Source organism: Geotrypetes seraphini, chromosome 18, assembly GCF_902459505.1.
Source record: "Geotrypetes seraphini chromosome 18, aGeoSer1.1, whole genome shotgun sequence".
In the NCBI taxonomy this organism is placed as follows: Eukaryota; Metazoa; Chordata; class Amphibia; order Gymnophiona; family Dermophiidae; genus Geotrypetes; species Geotrypetes seraphini.
In genome coordinates this window covers 26,111,071-26,130,436 of record NC_047101.1, presented here as the reverse complement: position 1 = coordinate 26,130,436, position 19,366 = coordinate 26,111,071, and the positions used below count along the sequence as shown (strand labels likewise).

Genomic DNA, 19,366 nt, shown 5'->3' with positions numbered 1-19,366 from the left:
TTATTGTTTTTGCTGTAGGTATGTTTATTTGAAAACCCCTGTGACTCCAGGCGGTATATTAAGTTTTTATATAAATCAATTAGTATGCCATAGCTTAAAACATTTGTGACACACTGGACTAGAGGGATGTGCAAAGAGAAATCTTGGTCTTTGGTGCTCCCTTTACTCCTGACAAAGTCCTGTATGTTGAAAGAGACTCCTGTCATACCCAAGAGGGGGACAGACACCATTGGGTTTGACAAGGAAAACTAAAGAACTTAAAAGGAGACTAAGCTGCTCTCAGATTTGGTTGATCCTAATTTCCCCTGCTAAGTCTGAGTAAAAGAACATAAGAATTGCTGCTGCTGGGTCAGACCAGTGGTCCATCAAGGACCAGCACCCTAAATGAGACTAGCCCTACCAGCGTACGTCCTTGTTCAGCGGGAACTTGTCTAACTTTGTCTTGAATTCCTGTAAAGTATTTTCCCCTATAACAACCTCTGGAAGAGCGTTCCAGATTTCTACAACTCTCTGGGTGAAGAAGAACTTCCTTACGTTTGTACGGAATCTATCCCCTTTCAACTTTAGAGAATGCCCTCTCATTCTTCCTACCTTGGAGAGGGTGAACAACCTGTCCTTATCTACTAAGTCTATCCTCTTCAGTACCTTGAATGTTTCAAACATGTCCCCTCTCAATCTCCTGTGTTCGAGGGAGAAGAGGCCCAGTTTCTCTAATCTTTCACTGTACGGCAGCTCCTCCAACCCCTTAACCATCTTAGTTGCTCTTCTCTGGACCCTTTCGAGTAGTACCGGGTCCTTCTTTATTATGGCGACCAGTGCTGGACGCAGTACTCCAGGTGAGGGCGCACCATGGCCCGGTACAGCGGCATGATAACCTTCTCTGATCTGTTCGTGATCCCCTTCTTTATCATTCCTAGCATTCTGTTTGCCCTTTTTGCCGCCGCTACACATTGCATGGACGGCTTCATTGACTTGTTGATCAGAACTCCCAAGTCCCTTTCTTGGGAGGTCTCTCCAAGTACCGCCCCGGACATCTGTATTCATGCATGAGATTTTTGTTACCAACATGCATCAGAACCGACAAGAGGAAATGCCACTCTGGATCTAATCCTAAATGGGCTAATGGGACCTGCAAAGGAAGTGGAAGTAGTTGGACCATTGGGAAACAGCGATCATAATATGATCAAGTTCAAGGTTGAAGTAGGAATACCGAATGGAAATTACAAAAAAGGAAAAAAACGAGAGGGAGGGAAGGGGGTTAATGGAGTTAATGTCTATAACCAAATATGAGGGGTCCAAAATAAGACATATATATCAAAAGCGTCTTGAAACAAAAAAGTTTTCAATAATTTTTTAAAAGAGGTAAGATCTTTTTCATTTCTAATCCGCATATGTCTTACTCTCGTATAGATTTCTTTCTAATCAGTAAAGCACTATGTGCTTCAGTTACCAATATAGATATTCTGTCAATTACTATCTCGGATCATGCTGCCATTCTGTTACAGCTTAAATTACAACAAGCCTCGCAGCAACAGAGACAATGGCGTTTTAACTCCTCTCTCCTCCAGGATTCACAGTTCAAAATACACGTCCGGAAAGCTATTGGAGAATATTTCCAACTTAATAAGCCTGAACATACTTCATGGATCTGCTGCTGGGATGCCTTTAAAGCTTTTATAAGAGGTGACATCATATCTTATACAGCTAATATGCACACAATACAGAAAGAGGCTCTACAAAATCTGGAAGATGAAATAAAATCAATGGAGAAGAGACATCAACAAACCCCAACCGATATACCCATCTTGCACCAACTCAATAAAAAACGATTCCAATATAACTCTATGTTAAGCAACCAAGCTGCCAACACTGTATTTCAATAATCGGCCTCATACTTTGCTGAAAACAACAAATGTGGCCACTTATTGGCAACATACCTCAAAAAACGAGAATACAAGAAGAACATAGCTAATATTATGCTTGACAGTGGTGTCTCCCTAAATAATAATACAGACATCTCCCAGGCCTTTCTGAACTTTTACAAACAGCTTTATACCTCTGAACTATATAACACGCAGCCTCACTCTTCTTTTCTGGACAATCTCCCTCATCCTACTCTAAATGTGGTTGATAATGCAGCACTTGATAGTCCTTTATCTATACTCGAAATATCTCAGGTTATTGATTCCATGGCAGTCAAAAAATCACCAGGTCTTGATGGACTGACTGTAGAGTTTTACAAAGAATTTCAGGATGTTTTGAGCCCATACTATCTGCAATTTCTTGAACATCTAATTGACACGGGCAATGTATATGGATCCTTCACCGAGGCTACCATTATAGTCCTCCCTAAACCTGATAAAAATCCGCGCTTTGTCGTCAATTACATACCTCTTTCACTGATAAACGTAGACGCAAAAATCTATGCTAAACTTCTTTCCAACAGACTACAATCTGTTATATCCAAACTAATAAACACGGATCAATGTGGCTTCATTATGGGGCGCTACTCTAATGACAACACAAGAACCTTTTCTAACATCATTGCACATGCACAGAGCCATGAACAAGATATATTTGTGGTGGGGCTAGATGCTGAGAAGGCCTTTGATCGAGTAGAGTGAGCCTTCCTATTTTGGATTATGAGGTAGTATGGTTTTTCCACAGAATTCATTAAGAAAGTTAGAGTCTTATATTCCTCACTCTCTACTAAAACATATATAAATGGTTCACTGTCCTCCACTTTCCACCCTACCAGAGGAACCAGACAGGATTGCCCCTTATCCCCATTGCTATTTAATCTTGCTTTGGAAACTCTTATAATGGCAATACGAGGTGAGACTTCAATTGAAGGCTTCAAACTCAAAGACAATGAGATAAAGATATCAGCGTATGCCGATGACATTTTACTTTATATAACTCCCTCATCTATACCTTACTTCTTGTCGATCATAAAGGAGTATTCAGCACTGTCAGGGTATAAACTGAATATGAGTAAAACGGTGGTTATGCCAATTAACTGTCCCGATGTCAAACCTGAGGTGGAAAAATTTGGAGTACAGTGGATAGCCACGAAAATGAAATATTTAGGGGTTTTCTTTGGTCCTACTATAGAGGAGACAATACAATACAATACAGAATATTTGCTACAAACTGTTAAGACTATTACGAATAACTGGTCACCATTGAATCTATCGTGGTGGGGAAGACTGGAGACGATTCGGATGATGATCACACCAAAAGTAAATTTTTCTTTGTTGTATTGAATATGTTACCATTTTATCTGCCAAACTCCTTTTACAAAAGTATTGACACTATACTTACCCAATTTCTTTGGGGAAAAAACCAATCTCGTATAGCCTTGTACAAACTGAAAGCTAGGAGATGTGAGGGTGGTATAAATTTCCCTGATTTCCTTCAATATCACAGTGCTTTCCTCATACGACAGTGGGTATAGGGTCATAATGGATACAGAAATATGGACAAGCCATCCTGGCTTATTATAGAAGGTATGATCTATGGCTCCACACGGATGATGCTCTTACCAGGTCTCACACTATCTAAATCTGAAAAGTCAGACCTTATACTCGCCTCTTACAAAAGGGCCCTCTTTGATGTTGATTCCACTCTAACTGACCGTTGGGAACATTCAAGATATGTACCAATTTGGAATAATGTGAGATTTCAAATTCAGGCAAGAACTGTGTCTTGGCCAGTATGGCAACATAGGGGAATTTGGTCAATACAGGATTTGATGATTGATGACAGATGGATGTCGTTCCAGGAATTATCCCAGGACAAGCAGGCATGATATTCTCACATGTGGGTGACGTCATCTACGGAGCCCCAGCGCGGACAGCTTTTCAAGCAAACTTGATTGAAGTTTCAAGTTTGCACACTGCACCATGCATGTGCTAGCCTTCTTGCCCACTAGAGGGCGCATCCCCACCTCGTGGTCCTCAGTTCAATTTCATCCGTGGAGCCAGAAGCCCTGTGGATAATTGTGCTCTCTAATTGCCTTCTGTCGCCGCGGCTGTGTATGTTTTTTCGACGCGGTCGCTGCGTGTAGCTTTTTTTCTTTCTTTGTTTTCCCTTTTAGTTTAAAAAAAAAAAAAAAAAAGTTTCTTTTTTCCGTCGCTCCGGGGGCTCCCGGTAGCCACGGCCGTGGAACCTCGTTTGTTCCCGGCCACTTTTTGGGCCCATGTCCCGGCCTGTTACGGGTTTTAAAAAGTGCGGTCGTTGTGACCGACTCCTTTCTATAACAGACCCTCATCGGTGCTGTTTACGGTGCTTGGGGCCCCAGCACCCGACAGACGCGTGTGCCAAGTGTGCCACCTTCCAAAAGCGGGCTCTCACACGCCATAAGGCCCGCATGGCGGAACTTTTCTCCGTCGAGTCCCCGTCGGGGAAGGCCTCGAGTTCGGCCTCGGCTTCGGCCTTGACCTCGGCCTCAACCTCGGCCTCGACCCTCGATGCCATCGAAGCCGGTTGCCTCGTCCAAGCAAGCCTCGGGTAAGTCTCCACTTCCCTCCTCAGCTCCAGGATCATCCAAGAAGCCATCCTCGGGCTCTTCGACGGCGGGAGGGTCGGCCTCCGCCCAGCCCAAGGTGTCCAAGTCGATCGCCCCGAGGGAATACTCGAGACCGAGGTCGCCCTCTGAGGAGCGTCGACAGGTGTTGCCGCCGGGGATGTCGATCCCGTCGTTCCAGGACTTGCTCCGGGCGTTGATCGCCTCGGAGCTGACCGGGGCCATTGAGCACCTGCAGCAGGCTTCGGCCTCGACTGCTTCGGTCTCGGCTGCCCCGCAGTTGGCGACCTCGGCCTCAGGGTACCGGGGCTTCGGCTCCCGAGGCGCCTACGGCCTCGACCTCGGCGTTGCCCTCGGACCCGGCTTCGATGGGACAGCCGGAGCGTAGCGTGCGCCAACGCGACAAGGTGCGCCGGGTGCGGAGGATCTCGTCTTCGTCCTCGGAGTCCTCGCGAGGTTCATCGCCTTCGGGCAAGTCTCGGGCGAGGCGCCGTCCGAGGAAGGCCAAGCGGTCTCGGGCCTCACCTCGGAGGCGCAGTCGCTCGTCGCCGCCCGGGGGCAAGACCTTACGGGTGCGGGACCTCCGTGTGGATAACCCCAGCCTGTCTCGGTCCCCTGTCAGGGAGAGTTCCCGTGCTTCCTCGCCGGGGCGGAAGGGACGGGCCTCGATACCCCGGACCCCGGGGGGCTCCCCCAGGGGTTCCTTTAGGCAGGCTCGGTCTCCGACCCCTTCGAGGTCACAGGACTGTGCCTCATTGGGATCGGGGTCGGGTAGGGAGCCGAGGTACTCCCTCGAGGCCTCTTCCTTCGGCTCGGCGGGGAAGTCTCGGTCACCCTCTCCTCCTGCTAGACCTTCATCCTTTTCGAAGTTTGTGCAGGACATGGCGGGGGCTTTGGGTGTGGACTTGTTGGAGGGGTCCCATTACACCAAGGAGTTTTTGGAGGAGCAGGATCTTCCTACTCCCCCTCGGGAATCCCCTCGCCTCCCACTCAACAAGGTCCTCCATCAGACCTTCCTCAGGAATCTGGAAGCTCCTTTGACGGTCGCAGTGGTGCCCTCCAAAATGGAGTCAAAATATCGCACCATTCCTCCCAAGGGTTTCGAGAAGGGGCAACTCTCTCACCAATCGCTCCTGGTGGAGTCGGCACTTAAGAGAACGCAGCCTTCCAGGGTGTTGGTAGCGGTCCCACCTGGTAGGGAAGGACGGACCCTAGACAAATTCGGCCGTCGCCTCTACGCGAACTCTCTGATGGCGACGAGGGTGCTGAATTACGCCTTTTCGTACTCTTCATTCTTGCGTACGATGGTGAAGGACCTCCCCTGTTTTCGTGAGGTGATCCCGGAGTCCCATAGAGACAGGTTCGCCACCTTTATGTCGGATCTTTCCCAGCTGCGCCTCTACTTGTTCCTTGTTCCATGCAGTATACGACGCTTTTGAACTTGCCTCGAGGGTATCCGCCTGTGCGGTGGCCATGCGCCGGCTGGCGTGGCTTCGTACCCTCGAGATGGATCCAAATCTGCAAGAGCGCTTGGCGAACTTGCCTTGCGTGGGGTCAGAGTTGTTTGACGACTCCTTAGAGGCGGCGACCAAGAGGCTTTCGGAACAGGAACGCTCCCTGGCCTCTTTGGTGCGCCCAAAGCCTAAGGCCCCTCCGCAGAGACCCTTCCGACAGCCCCCGAGGAGGTACCCTCAGAAGTCCACGCCGGCCTTCTCAAGACCGCCACCACGGCGCCCACCCCAACAGGGTAGGGGTGGCCCCTCCAAGCCCGCCGCGCAGGGAGCGTCCAAGCCTGCGCCGTCCTTTTGACGGGGTGTGCGGTTGGGGGCAGGCCCCCTCCGCAGTTCCGCCAGACCCCATTCCCATCGGGGGTCGCCTCAGAACATTTTACGGGGCTTGGTCTGGGATCACGTCCGACGCTTGGGTGCTCCGGACCATCTCAGAGGGCTATTCGCTCAACTTCTCCGTGCAGCCTCCAGATATGCCACCCAGAGCTTGCCCGCAGTCTCGGAGCCAGTTGACCCTTCTCCTGATCGAGGCCAGGGCCTTGTTGAGCCTCCGCGCAGTAGAGCTGGTGCCTCTCGATCAGAGGGGGCGGGGGTTTTACTCCCGTTACTTTTTGGTCCCGAAAAAGACCGGGGACTTGCGCCCCATTTTGGACCTCCGGAGGCTCAACAAGTGCCTGGTCCGGGAGAAGTTCCGTATGTTGTCACTTCCGGTTTTATATCCACTCTTGGAAGAAGGGGATTGGATGTGCTCCCTCGACTTGAAGGAAGCATATACCCATGTTCCGGTGCATCCCGCTTTCCGCAAGTTCTTGCGGTTCCAAGTGGGAGATTTGCACCTTCAGTATCGGGTTCTTCTCTTTGGTCTGGCGTCGTCCCCTCGGGTGTTCACCAAGTGTATGGTGGTGGTCGCGGTGGCCCTGCGCTCTCGGGGGCTGCAGGTCTTTCCCTACCTGGACGATTGGCTGATCAAGGCCCCGACCAGGGAGGGGGTTATCTTAGCGACCCAACAGACTATCAGTTTACTTCAACGCCTGGGGTTCGAGGTGAACTTTCCCAAGTCTCAGTTGTGTCCGGCGCAGTCTCTCCAGTTTATTGGAGCCGTGCTGGACACGGTTCGCCTCCGCTCTTTCCTCCCCCCTCTTCGGCGGGAGGCCTTGCTTCGGTTGAGTCGCCACTGTCGGAAGCAATCGGTGGTGTCGGCTCAGCACATGATGATTCTGCTGGGACACATGGCGTCGACAGTTCACGTCACTCCCTTCGCCCGCTTGCATCTGAGGCTCGCTCAGTGGACTCTGGCCTCTCAGTGGCGGCAGGATCGCAATCCAGTCTCTTGTCCGATAACAGTGACTCCTTCTTTGAGACAATCGCTCCGTTGGTGGACCAACTCTTCCAATCTTTCCGGGGGTTTGCTGTTTCTCGTTCCTCCGTGCAGCAAGGTCCTGACCACGGACTCCTCAGAGTACGCGTGGGGGGCACATCTGGACGGTCTGCGGACGCAGGGTCTGTGGTCGGCCGAGGACCGTCGGTGCCACATCAATGTGTTGGAGCTTCGTGCCATCTTTCTGGCTGCGCGAGCTTTCGTCCACCTGCTGCACGATCAGGTGGTGCTCGTGCGGACCGACAACCAGGTGGCGATGTACTATGTCAACAAACAAGGGGGAACGGGCTCTTGGCCTCTGTGCCAGGAGGCTCTTCGTCTTTGGGAATGGGCGGTCTCCCAGAACATATTCCTGCGTGCAGTTTACATTCAGGGAGAGCAGAACTGTCTGGCGGACAAACTCAGTCGTCTTCTCCAGCCGCACGAGTGGTCTCTGAACTCCCGGGTTCTGCGCGAGGTCTTCGACCGCTGGGGTCTCCCCAGGTGGATCTGTTTGCCTCCCCGGAAACCCGCAAACTACCCCTCTACTGTTCTCGGATGTACTCCCAGGACCGTCTCGAGACGGATGCTTTTCTGCTCGACTGGGGGGGGAGGTTCCTTTATGCGTTCCCTCCTTTTCCTCTGATCTTGAGAACGCTGGTACATCTCAAATCGACCGGAGCCACTATGATCCTCATTGCGCCTCGTTGGCCCAGACAGCACTGGTTCTCCCTGCTTCTTCAGCTCAGTGTCAGGGAACCTCTACTTCTGCCTGTCTTTCCCTCTCTGCTGTCTCAGAGTCGGGGTTCGCTGTTACATCCCAATCTTCAGTCTTTACATCTGACCGCTTGGTTCCTCTCCCCCTGACTTCGATCCCGGTGTCTCAGGCGGTGAGGGAGATTTTGGAGGCCTCTCGCAAGGTCTCGACTCGGCTTTGTTATGCCCAAAAGTGGACCAGATTTTCATCCTGGTGTTCATTGAACCATCTGGACCCGAGTTCGGTTCCCGTGTCTTCGGTACTGGACTATTTATTGCATCTGTCTAAGTCAGGCCTGAAGACGACTTCCATTCGGGTGCATCTCAGTGCCATTGCGGCGTTCCATCGGCACCTCGAAGGTCGTTCCCTCTCTCTTCATCCTCTGGTTACTCGTTTCATGAGGGGTTTAGTGAATGTCCATCCTCCTCTGAAACCTCCTCCGGTGGTTTGGGATCTTAATGTGGTCTTGGCTCAGCTGATGAAGCCGCCTTTTGAGCCTATCGACAAATCTCATCTTAAGTTTCTCACTTGGAAAGTGGTCTTTTTGATTGCGCTCACGTCCGCTCGTCGGATTAGTGAACTGCAGTCCTTGGTTGCGGATCCTCCTTTCACGGTGTTTCATCATGATAAGGTGGTTCTTCGCACCCATCCTAAATTTTTGCCTAAGGTTGTGTCTGATTTCCACCTCAATCAGTCCATTGTCCTTCCAGTATTTTTCCCGAAGCCCCACTCTCATCCTGGTGAGGCGGCGCTTCATACGCTTGACTGTAAGAGGGCGTTGGCCTTTTATCTCCAACGTTCCAAGTCTTATCGGAAGGTTCCTCAATTGTTTTTGTCCTTTGACCCTAATCGTTTAGGACACCCTGTTTCAAAGCGCACCTTGTCAAACTGGTTAGCTGCTTGTATTTCCTTTTGCTACGCTCAGGCTGATCTCCCGCTCTCGGGTCGAGTCACGGGGCATAAGGTCCGAGCGATGGCAGCTTCGGTTGCTTTCCTCCGATCCACGCCTATGGAGGACATTTGTAAAGCTGCCACTTGGTCTTCGGTTCATACGTTCACCTCCCACTACTGTTTGGACACTTTGTCCAGAAGCGACGGCCGGTTTGGCCAGTCGGTGTTACGTAATCTGTTTTCCTAAATTGCCATCCTCCCTCCTGCCCTTTTTTGGTTGGCTTGGAGGTCACCCACATGTGAGAATATCATGCCTGGGATAAAGCACAGTTACTTACCGTAACAGGTGTTATCCAGGGACAGCAGGCATATATTCTCACAACCCGCCCTCCTCCCCGGGGATGGCTTTTATCTTTGCTTGATATGGAACTAAGGACCACGAGGTGGGGATGCGCCCTCTAGTGGGCAAGAAGGCTAGCACATGCGTGGTGCAGTGTGCAAACTTGAAACTTCAATCAAGTTTGCTTGAAAAGCTGTCCGCGCTGGGGCTCCGTAGATGACGTCACCCACATGTGAGAATATATGCCTGCTGTCCCTGGATAACACCTGTTACGGTAAGTAACTGTGCTTTATCTGAAAAAAAAGGGCCTACCCCATAATCAATTCTTCCAGTGGATGCAACTCTTACATTGTTTAAAGTCATCCATACCAGATCCACGGAAACTGGTAGCTAAACCAAGTCTAAGTGTGCTCCTAAGCAAGCTCTCACTGAAGGTATGTAAAGCATCGATATGGTACAAAATGATCCAGACAGCTAAAGCCCATGCACACATAACACCTAAAATTAAGTGGCAGGATGAATTAAGTCTTCCTTCGGAAGCTATAGACTGGAACAATGTCTGGTTAGTCATTTTCAAATCCATTAGATCTGCCTCATTACTACAATCTATTTTCTTTTTATTGCACAGAGCAGTTTGGACACCAATATTGTCAAATAAGATAGATTCAACTTCTTCCCCATGCTGCTGGTCTTGTAATCAGTCTGTTGGTACAATAGAACACTTGTTGTTTTCCTGTAAACATCTAGTACTATACTGGGATAGAATATGGAGCACGATAAGTACTATATTAGAAATTACGGAACCTTTTACATATGATACTCATACTAATGTCACAGGGACTTTCTACGACTATAGACAATGATAAAGGAAGACTGTTGACCATTATTCTATCCTTAGCGATCCAAAATGTTTTATTCTGTTGGAAAGACTTAACCAAAATTGAATATCATGCATGGTGGAATAATTTATGTTCAATTGGTAAATATGAAAAGGTATTGGCGGAAAGGTCTTCAGCCCTTTGCAAATATGATTCCATTTGGTCTCCACTAGTCAGATATTGTACTAATGCATAAAATAATGTACTGTTGTTACTTGATATGTTATGCTATGTATGACTTATCAATGTACTAAATATAATAGTACCCATGTATATGTTTTTCCAAACCTGATGGACTAATCTTTTGTAGCTGAACACCTTGAAGTCTGTTATATTTTTGTTTCTGTTTTTGTACTTCGAAACTTACAATAAAATTTTGAACTTTAAAAGTTGAATAACCAAATATAATTCTATATAAACACGATGTCTTAATATTTTCTTTATCTTCGAGTTAGCAAGATGGTGGGGTCTTGACCTTTCAGTACCCCGAATGATAGTCAAGCAGTTTCTTTGGGCTTGTAGCCTAAATGTTACCAAGCCTGGACTCCATGTTCCTTGAACAGGTCTTTTTTTTAATATCAATTTAGAACTAGCATGAATACTTAGTTTGTAGAACTTACAGCAGTGCTTCCTCAAAAGTCCATACACTCAATTGGCACATCCTATATGTAGGGAAAGTTTGGTCTTTTCTCTTTGTTTGAATGAAATCCTTTCCTATTTTTAATGGCGTTCCTTTCTGATGCCTTTATGTTTCGTCCTAGACCCTAGGTTCCCTGTCACACTTATGTTTTAATCTAGGGAGCACAACATGTAATTAAACTCTGGAATTTGTTGCTGGAGAATGTGGTGAAATCAGTTAGCTTAACGAGGTTTATTAAAGGTTTGGATAATTTCCTAAAAGAGAAGTCCATAGGTCATTATTGAAATGGCTTAGAGAAATCCACTGCTTTTGTGGATAAGCAGCATAAAATCAGTTCTACTTGGGATCTAGCTAGGTATTTGGGCCTGGGTTAGCAACTGTTGGAAACAAGATACTGGACTTGATGGACCTTTGGTTTGTCCCAGTATGGCAATTCTTATGTTCTTATGACTGTTTTTGAATATAGCACATCATACCTTCTGACCACCCTGATAAAAATACTTCATGTGAATGCCAATGACCTGGAATACCATGTTGCAGGTGGGCAGCAGGAGAGTGGTACAGTATGGAGCTGGAATCATGTTTCTCTTAGGAACCGTGGGGAAGTTTACTGCTCTCTTTGCATCCATCCCCGACCCCATTCTTGGAGGCATGTTCTGTATATTATTTGGTAAGTTATATTGGACATTTATATTGATACAAATAAAAATTTATTAATAGACTATGAAAATAAGCCCATTTCCATGAAAAAGAAGGGGCCTGTTCCTGCAAACTATGGAAAATGGTCTATGAGCTTATTTTATTTTCAGCCTGTCATGTCTTAGCTTTGTCCTAGGTGAAGTGCCAAGGAATTGGAAGCTCAGTTTAGTTGATTTTGGATCCAATTCTATCAATTGTACCCAAATTTGATTTCCAATAAAAATTAACACTGATGCTATGAATCCTGGAAGGGCTTTTATAAAATAGCCTGTGGTCCTGGGATCTGTGCCAAACTTTGGGCATGAGGATTTATACCAAGTAAAACTTGATGTAAGTTTACATGCCTAAATTAGGAGCCAATTTTCCTTATTCTATTAAACTGAGCATAAATTCCAGGAACGTCCCTGATCTGCCTACGCTCTTCCTTTTTGGATCCATATGCCAATTATCATCCATAATATATTATTATCAGCGCTAACTGGCTTGTTAAATTGTATGTGCAAATTGATTGTGTGGCCATATTTGCAAGCACAATTTTAAGGTCCAAGACTATTACTTAAGAAACATCTCCATGTGTAAAAAGCAGTATTTAAATATTTCAGAAAGCTGGAGATCCACACAATGTAGAGATTGTAGCGAATCCATGGGGTTATAGTGGGGCATCTCTTGGGCGGGCCAAAAATCTATACATCTGTCACTTTTGGATCTTGCACCAAATACATACATAGAATTTTTTTAATTGCTTGTTTTGGCCAGGTTTCTACATTTTCCTTTATTCCTAATGTGACCATTTATTTTTTTCCTCAAAACAGGACATCTACTAATTTTTAGGTAATAGTATGTGTATTCAAGAAAATGCATATTTCTTTTTTTTATTTATCAACTTTTTCAAATTTACAATTCACATGGAATAAAGAAAAGGAGTCAAATTATAAAGAACAAGAACAATAGCAAATGAAACATTTCCCATCATAAAATAAGGTATTCCTTTCTAGCCCACAAAATGAGAGAAAATACTTATACAATCTCATAAATCCAAAAGTAATATCAAATGAACATATATCTGTCCATTACTTTGCTAGGACTTTTATCTAATATACTTCTTAGGAGGCTTCATTGGCCCCAAGAGAGAATACAAGAGCCACACTAAAGCCCAGGTTCAAGCTGTCAGGCCAGTGCTAGATGAAACCCCAGGACTTTGCTCCATAGCGGGAGTGGTGTGTGACCCTTCCCGAAGCCCCCCTCTTCTCAAGGGGTGCAAAAGCCGGAGCATACCCGCTGCCCCACTTGCCCCTGCAGCACCATTCCGCTGCCCCTTTCCCCCCCAACTCACCGGGCTGTTGCTCACACATGGACAGAGCTGCTTGGTAGAGCCGGGACTTGGTCACTGCCGCTGCCACGATTATGTCTGAGAGGGAGAGCGCAAGCCAAGCACTTCATCTGGAAGTGAGTGTTGCCGCCTTTGCACGCTCCGATCTCTCAGCTCCGCAGCCAGATAAGCAGTGTACGGGTGGAGCCAATGGGAAGCCAGTGACTACGGCGCTGCCCAATCAGAGGTGAGGGGGCAGGGTGGCAAGCGCAGGAGAAAAACAGGAGACGGTAAACAGAGAAAAGAGTATGTGAGCCCACCCCTTGAAAACAGGACATTTTGGCATCCCGAAGCTGTGCTTGAGGACAACGGGATAGATTACCTAAAAATGGGATGGTCCCGTTCAAAATGGGACATATGGTCAAGTTATTTATTCCTCATTGTGTAGTTCAACCTCTAAAATGGAAACCAATAAAAATTGTTGTTGGCATTTATAGTGTAGGTTTGTAAAATGGGTAGCCTACACATATAATATTGTTCAATTGGGGGGTTTTCAGTCTTAGTCTCAGGGGCATTTTCAATAGGACCATAAGATTCCATCATAAGAATACTGGAATAGATCAAAGGTCCATCAAGCCCAGTATCCTGTTTCCAACATTGGCCAACCCAGGCCCCAAGTACCTAGCCAGATCCCAAGTAGTAAGATTTTATGCTGCTTATCCTAGGAATAAACAGTGGATTTCCCCAAGCCATCTCAATGACCTATGGATGTCTCTTTTAGGAAATTATCCAAACTTTTTAAAAACCCTGCTAAGCTAACTGATTTCACCATAATCTCTGGCAACGAATTCCAGAGTTTAATTACACATTGTGTGAAGAAATATTTTCTCTGGTTTGTTTTAAATCTACTACTTAGTAGATTCAATACATGTCCCCTAGTTCTAGTATTTTTGGAAAGAGTGAACAAGCAATTCACATCTACCCTTTCCACACCACTCAATATTTTATAGACCCTGAGCCTCCCCTCCACACCTAACTGAAAAGTTATTTTATTTATTTGCAGTGACCATATGCCATCAATTACACATATGGTGTATCTAAATTAGTGTTCCTGAATTAAACACCTTGGGGGAGACCAATGGTGTCTCCTGGAGACTTCTAGGACAGCACCCATTGTCTTTCTGATTTCTTTCTGCCCTTCTGCCTCTCTACCCAGGCTCAAGAGAGAAAGGGGGAAGTGGATGGGGAGGAAGAGACACATGCTTGAAGGACAAGACATTTCTCAATAGATAAGAGAATTCATTTGGCTAGTGGCAGGGGGAGATATTTGACAGCTCTCCTTCAGCTCATTCGAATTCAAAGTGACCCTATATTAAAAATTAATGAAGTCGTTGATCTAAGCAGTTTGGAAACAAATCAGCAAAACATATAATAACATAAGAATTGCCATACTGGGACAGACCAAAGGTCCATCAAGCCCAGTATCCTGTTTCCAATCCAGGTCCCAAGCATCTAGCTAGATCCCAAATAGCAAAACAGATTCTATGCTGCTTATCCTAGGAATAAGCAATGCATTCCCCCAGGCCATCTATCCTCCAAGCAATTTCATTACATTTGCTGCAGAATCATTCTACAAAAATGTTCCACAAATAGCGGCCTTAAAAAGGATGAACCATGAACCTTAGGATTCACACTGGCTGATAGGGGTCACGGTGACCATTTTGAGAATGGTGCCATGACAAACAGGAGCAAGTGGGCATCACTCTTGCCCATAAGACCCCATTAGACTACTAGGATAGAAAAAGTAGGCTGGGGAGGGGGCTGGTCTGAGGCATACTGGCCTTGGGGGATGAATGAGGGGATAGGGATCAGGATAAGAGAACAACAATCCCCTAGGCCTCTATCCAGGAATTAACTGGTGTCTGTCTAGTTCTGTGGATAAAGTTAAGCTACCCTTTTTGCTGTTCTTTTTCCACTTACTTAATAATTTAGTAATCTGAATATTGCCACTAACCATATTAACCACTAAACCAATCAAATATGGTGTTCCCCCAACATGGTGGAATGCCCTACTGAAGGAATTAAAATTCAAGAAAGGCATAAAGATTGTTCTTTTGTCAGACTACTTCAATTGAAATTACGAGGAAACTAGAACTTTCAGGGATGTGTGCAAATAGATGATAATTAGTTGAAATTGCCAACCACCTTTGGAGATGTATAAAGATAATTGTGTATTTAGCTGCAATAGTAAACCTAGTTTATATGTATATATACATAGGGCGATTGATTTGGTAAATGTGTACATATAAGTAGGATGATTGATTATGGCATAATTATGCCAGTACTAATCACAGCACCACAGAGCTCCATGTATTGTATCGCCTCGCAGAAGCTCTTTGTAACTCTATGAAATTCATGTAGTGTAGAAGCTCATATAAACCATTCTGAATTAACTCCTCAGTAATTAGTAGCAGTATAGACGCTCTCAATAAACAAATTCCTACACTTTGGGACAGAATACAAACTTACCTCTTGCTATATGAGTAACAATGAAGAAGAAATGTATATTGAAATGCATGTTGGAACCGATCCTCTGTGTAGATCAAGTTATGATGAACATATTGTTTTGCAAATACAACTGGAACCTGTTCTGAGCTTGTTGGGGAGAGTGGGATAGAAAATGAATGAAAGGACCAGCTCTGTCCCCAGACCACCCCCGCACTAAGTGCAGAGGCAGTCAGAGCATTGTCCAGTTATGTACCACTGAATAGAAACAGGAAGAAGTGATTGAACTTGGCAGGTGGCAGATGAAATATTGATGTCCTTTTCTGATGTAGATTCAGTTTTCACCAAGTTGTAATTTTTCCATTTGTATAGCCACAAAATATTACATTTACATATTTATACATATATACTCTATAATTGGCCGTCAGTGTGCTGGATCTAGGCACCAACTTGTGTCCCCCTATATATATAAATCACCACTCTGCTCCAGCTGCATACAAATGCCACCAACAGGAACGTTCTGAGATGTGCCATTGTTCATGCAACTTTTCAACAGCCCTTTTATGTGTGTGACTGGTTGAGTTATTGATTTCTTCCTGTATTTTTCAGGAATGATTACAGCGATTGGTCTCTCTAATCTGCAGTTCGTAGATATGAACTCATCTCGTAATCTTTTTGTTTTGGGATTTTCCATGTTTTTTGGGGTAGTGCTTCCAAATTTCCTGGAGTCTCATCCAAACACCATTAACACAGGTAAGCTTTAATTATGCCTCTCTGTGTTGACCTCTGGTGCAGCAAAACCTAAAGCATTATGTGAAATTTTGGTTGCCCCATCTCAAAAAGTAGATGGCTAAGGGTTTGGGGTCTACAAAATTCTGAGTGCTGTAGAATGGGTAAAAGTGACAAAGACCTGGGTACACTCAATGAAATGACATGGAAATTCTTGTAAAACAAATAGGAACATTCTCTAGATTATCTCTTAACCTTTATCACAATGACCTCACTCTGAAGACTGTCAACAATTAACTTACTGAGAGGCTATTATTGGCATCAATTAAACATTGCCTCTTGCAGGTTTTCACACAGTCTCTCACAGGTTTTCATTATGCTGGATCTAAGTCTTTACCATAGATTTCCTCAAGTTTTGTACTGAAAGCAAGAACTCCTCATGGCCATGCACTGCTGAACTCAATTAGGTTGGCACTTCTCTGAGGATTCCCTTCAGTTAACCCTTACTTCGGTAATCTTAGTGTTATCAGTCAGATTCTCTAGTTCTTGAACAACTTTCTTTAATAATGAAGTAAAGAATAAACACTTACAACTGCTGATTTCAAAGCAGTTCAGCTTTGTCACAGAATCTCCTCACTCTACCAGCATATTCTATTCAAAGGGAAGCTGGGAGTTGAGTGTGGGATACCGCATCCCAGCCCAACATAGCTACCCCCAATGCCACTAATTCACACAAAGGTATGCATTTTCAATAAAAGTAATATTTATTCAATTTATATTAAAACTAAAATGACAATTAATTATATTAATTTTCATATAACAAAACCCCATTTGTATGAGGAAGATCCTTTCCCACAATGCTTGTGGAAAAGAATCTCCAAAGAACCAGGGTTGGGCCTTTGCTTATATACTGTTTGAAATGACTTGATACGTCATTTCTCCAAGCTCCAATACTTCTCCTAAGCTCCAATACATTCTCTTAGAAGGTGGGATTATTTCAGAAAAAGAAAATTCCTAAGTTTCAAAAGATAACACTTTTTAAAGAAAGTTTACAAAGTACAGTATAGAAAAAGTAGATGCATTTCTGTTAAAGAAGATAATAAACTTTTAAACAGCTTATAAGAACATGAGTCCATCAAGTCCGGTGATCCGCACATGCGGAGGCCCCACCAGGTGTACCTTGGCCTAGTTTTAGCCGTACAGCGAAAGATTAGAGAAACTGGGCCTCTTCTCCCTCGAACAGTGGAGATTGAGAGGGGACATGATCGAAACATTCAAGGTACTGAAGGGGATAGACTTAGTAGATAAGGTAGGGAGAACGAGAGGGCACTCTCTAAAGTTGAAAGAGATAGATTCCGTACAAACGTAAGGAAGTTCTTCTTCACCCAGAGAGTGGTAGAAAACTGGAACGCTCTTCTGGAGTCTGTCATAGGGGAAAACACCCTCCAGGGATTCAAGACAAAGTTAGACAAGTTCCTGCTGAACCTGGCAGCTGGGCTTCAACGCTAAGAAATGCAAGATCATGCACCTCGGCAGCAGAAATCCGTGCAGAACTTACACCTTGAATGGTGAGACCTTAGCTAGAACTTCATCAGAACGAGACTTGGGAGTGATCATCAGCGCAGACATGAAAACTGCTGATCATGTGGAGAAGGCTTCATCTAAGGCAAGACAGTTGTTAGGTTGCATCCGCAGGAGTTTCGTCAGCCAGAAGCCTGAAGTCATAATGCCATTATACAGAACCATGGTGAGGCCTCATTTGGAATACTGTGTGCAATTCTGGAGGCCACACTACCGAAAAGATGTGCTGAGAGTAGAGTCGGTGCAACGGATGGCCACCAGGATGGTCTCGGGGCTCAAGGATCTATCGTACGAGGAAAGGCTGAAAAATTTGCGGCTGTACTCACTCGAGAAACGTAGGGAGAGAGGAGACATGATCGAGACATTTAAGTATATTACCGGTCGTATCGAGATGGAAGAAGAGATTCTCTTTCTCAAAGGACCCTCAGCCACAAGAGGGCATCCGCTCAAACTCAGGGGCGGGAAATTTCATGGCGACACCAGGAAATATTTCTTCACCGAGAGAGTGGTTGATCCTTGGAACGAGCTCCCGGTGCAGGTGATTGAGGCAAACAGCGTGCAAGAATTTAAGAGCAAATGGGATGCCCATTTGGGATCCCTTAGAGGGTTAAGCCAAGGGAACCTGTCACCAGGAGTGGGATCCCTAGGATAGTAGACTTGGGGGTGGGTCAGTAGAGTGGGCAGACCTGGTGGGCTATGGCCCTTATCTTCCTTCATCTTCTATGTTTCTATGTTTCTAAGGACGTACGCTGATAGGGCTAGTCTCAGTTAGGGCGTTGGTCTTTGACCAGAGGGCCCCCGCGTGAGCAGACTGCTGGGCATGATGGACCACTGGTTTGACCCAGCAGCAGCAATTCTTATGTTCTTATGTTAGGGTGGAATGTGGGCTGACCAAACTTATCATCCTGCAGCGATGATCGAAAGTTTGACGAGACTGGGTGGACAGAACTTATATGTTGTGACTTAGGCAATCTAAAAACAGGTATAAGTACCCAGAAGGTATACAAAGTGACTAGATAACCACTGAAGGGACAAAGTACAGACCTCCACATACACCCTCAGTGATCACTGCTCCCCCCCACCATAAAAATCGGAATAAAAACGTACATACCTGCCTCCAGAACATCAGCACCTGGGATAGGAAAGCCTAGTACAGCTGCACAGAGGTAGCTTAAGTAGTCGGGGAGGGGGGGGGGGCTACTTGACCATAGAGAGAAGGATCCAGGCCCATAAGCCACTCTAACCACTGCATTCATGGTAAAAAAAATGTGAGTCCACCAAAACCCTACTGTACTGCCATACAGGGGTCACCTTCAGCCATAAGGGCTATTGTGGTGGTAGACAGGTGAGTATAGTAGGTTTTGGGGGGGCTCACCATGACCTGCAAGGGAGTTGTAGTGAGATGTTTATGTAGCACCCTTTTCGTGAAGTTCACAGCAGTGCCCTGTAAGGTGCCCCACTACTCTGTTCCCATGTTTGGATGGCCAGTCCATCACGTTGTTGTTTCTCTCCCATGTCCAAAAGGTCTGTTTCTAGGTATTTGGGACTTGGATGATTTTTTGGACGAGAATGTGTTATAAAGATAGATGACTTGGCGGTCTGGATGATCAAACGCCTGGACGTAGAAGTAGATGATTTTCCCCG

The 19,366-nt window shown here is 45.7% G+C and overlaps 1 protein-coding gene across 4 annotated transcripts in view; it reads left to right on the top strand.

Moving 5' to 3' along the window:
* SLC23A1 (solute carrier family 23 member 1) overlaps nucleotides 1–19,366 on the top strand; it is a 131,090-nt gene that overhangs the window by 71,160 nt on the left and 40,564 nt on the right. For 3 of the 4 annotated variants that reach the window (XM_033927302.1, XM_033927303.1, XM_033927304.1), the window contains exons 11-12: nucleotides 11,440–11,569; nucleotides 16,022–16,165. In XM_033927302.1, coding sequence (XP_033783193.1) covers nucleotides 11,440–11,569; nucleotides 16,022–16,165 — 274 coding nt within the window. The remainder of the gene's footprint in view (nucleotides 1–11,439; nucleotides 11,570–16,021; nucleotides 16,166–19,366) is intronic. The other variant, XM_033927306.1, reaches the window with a different exon arrangement.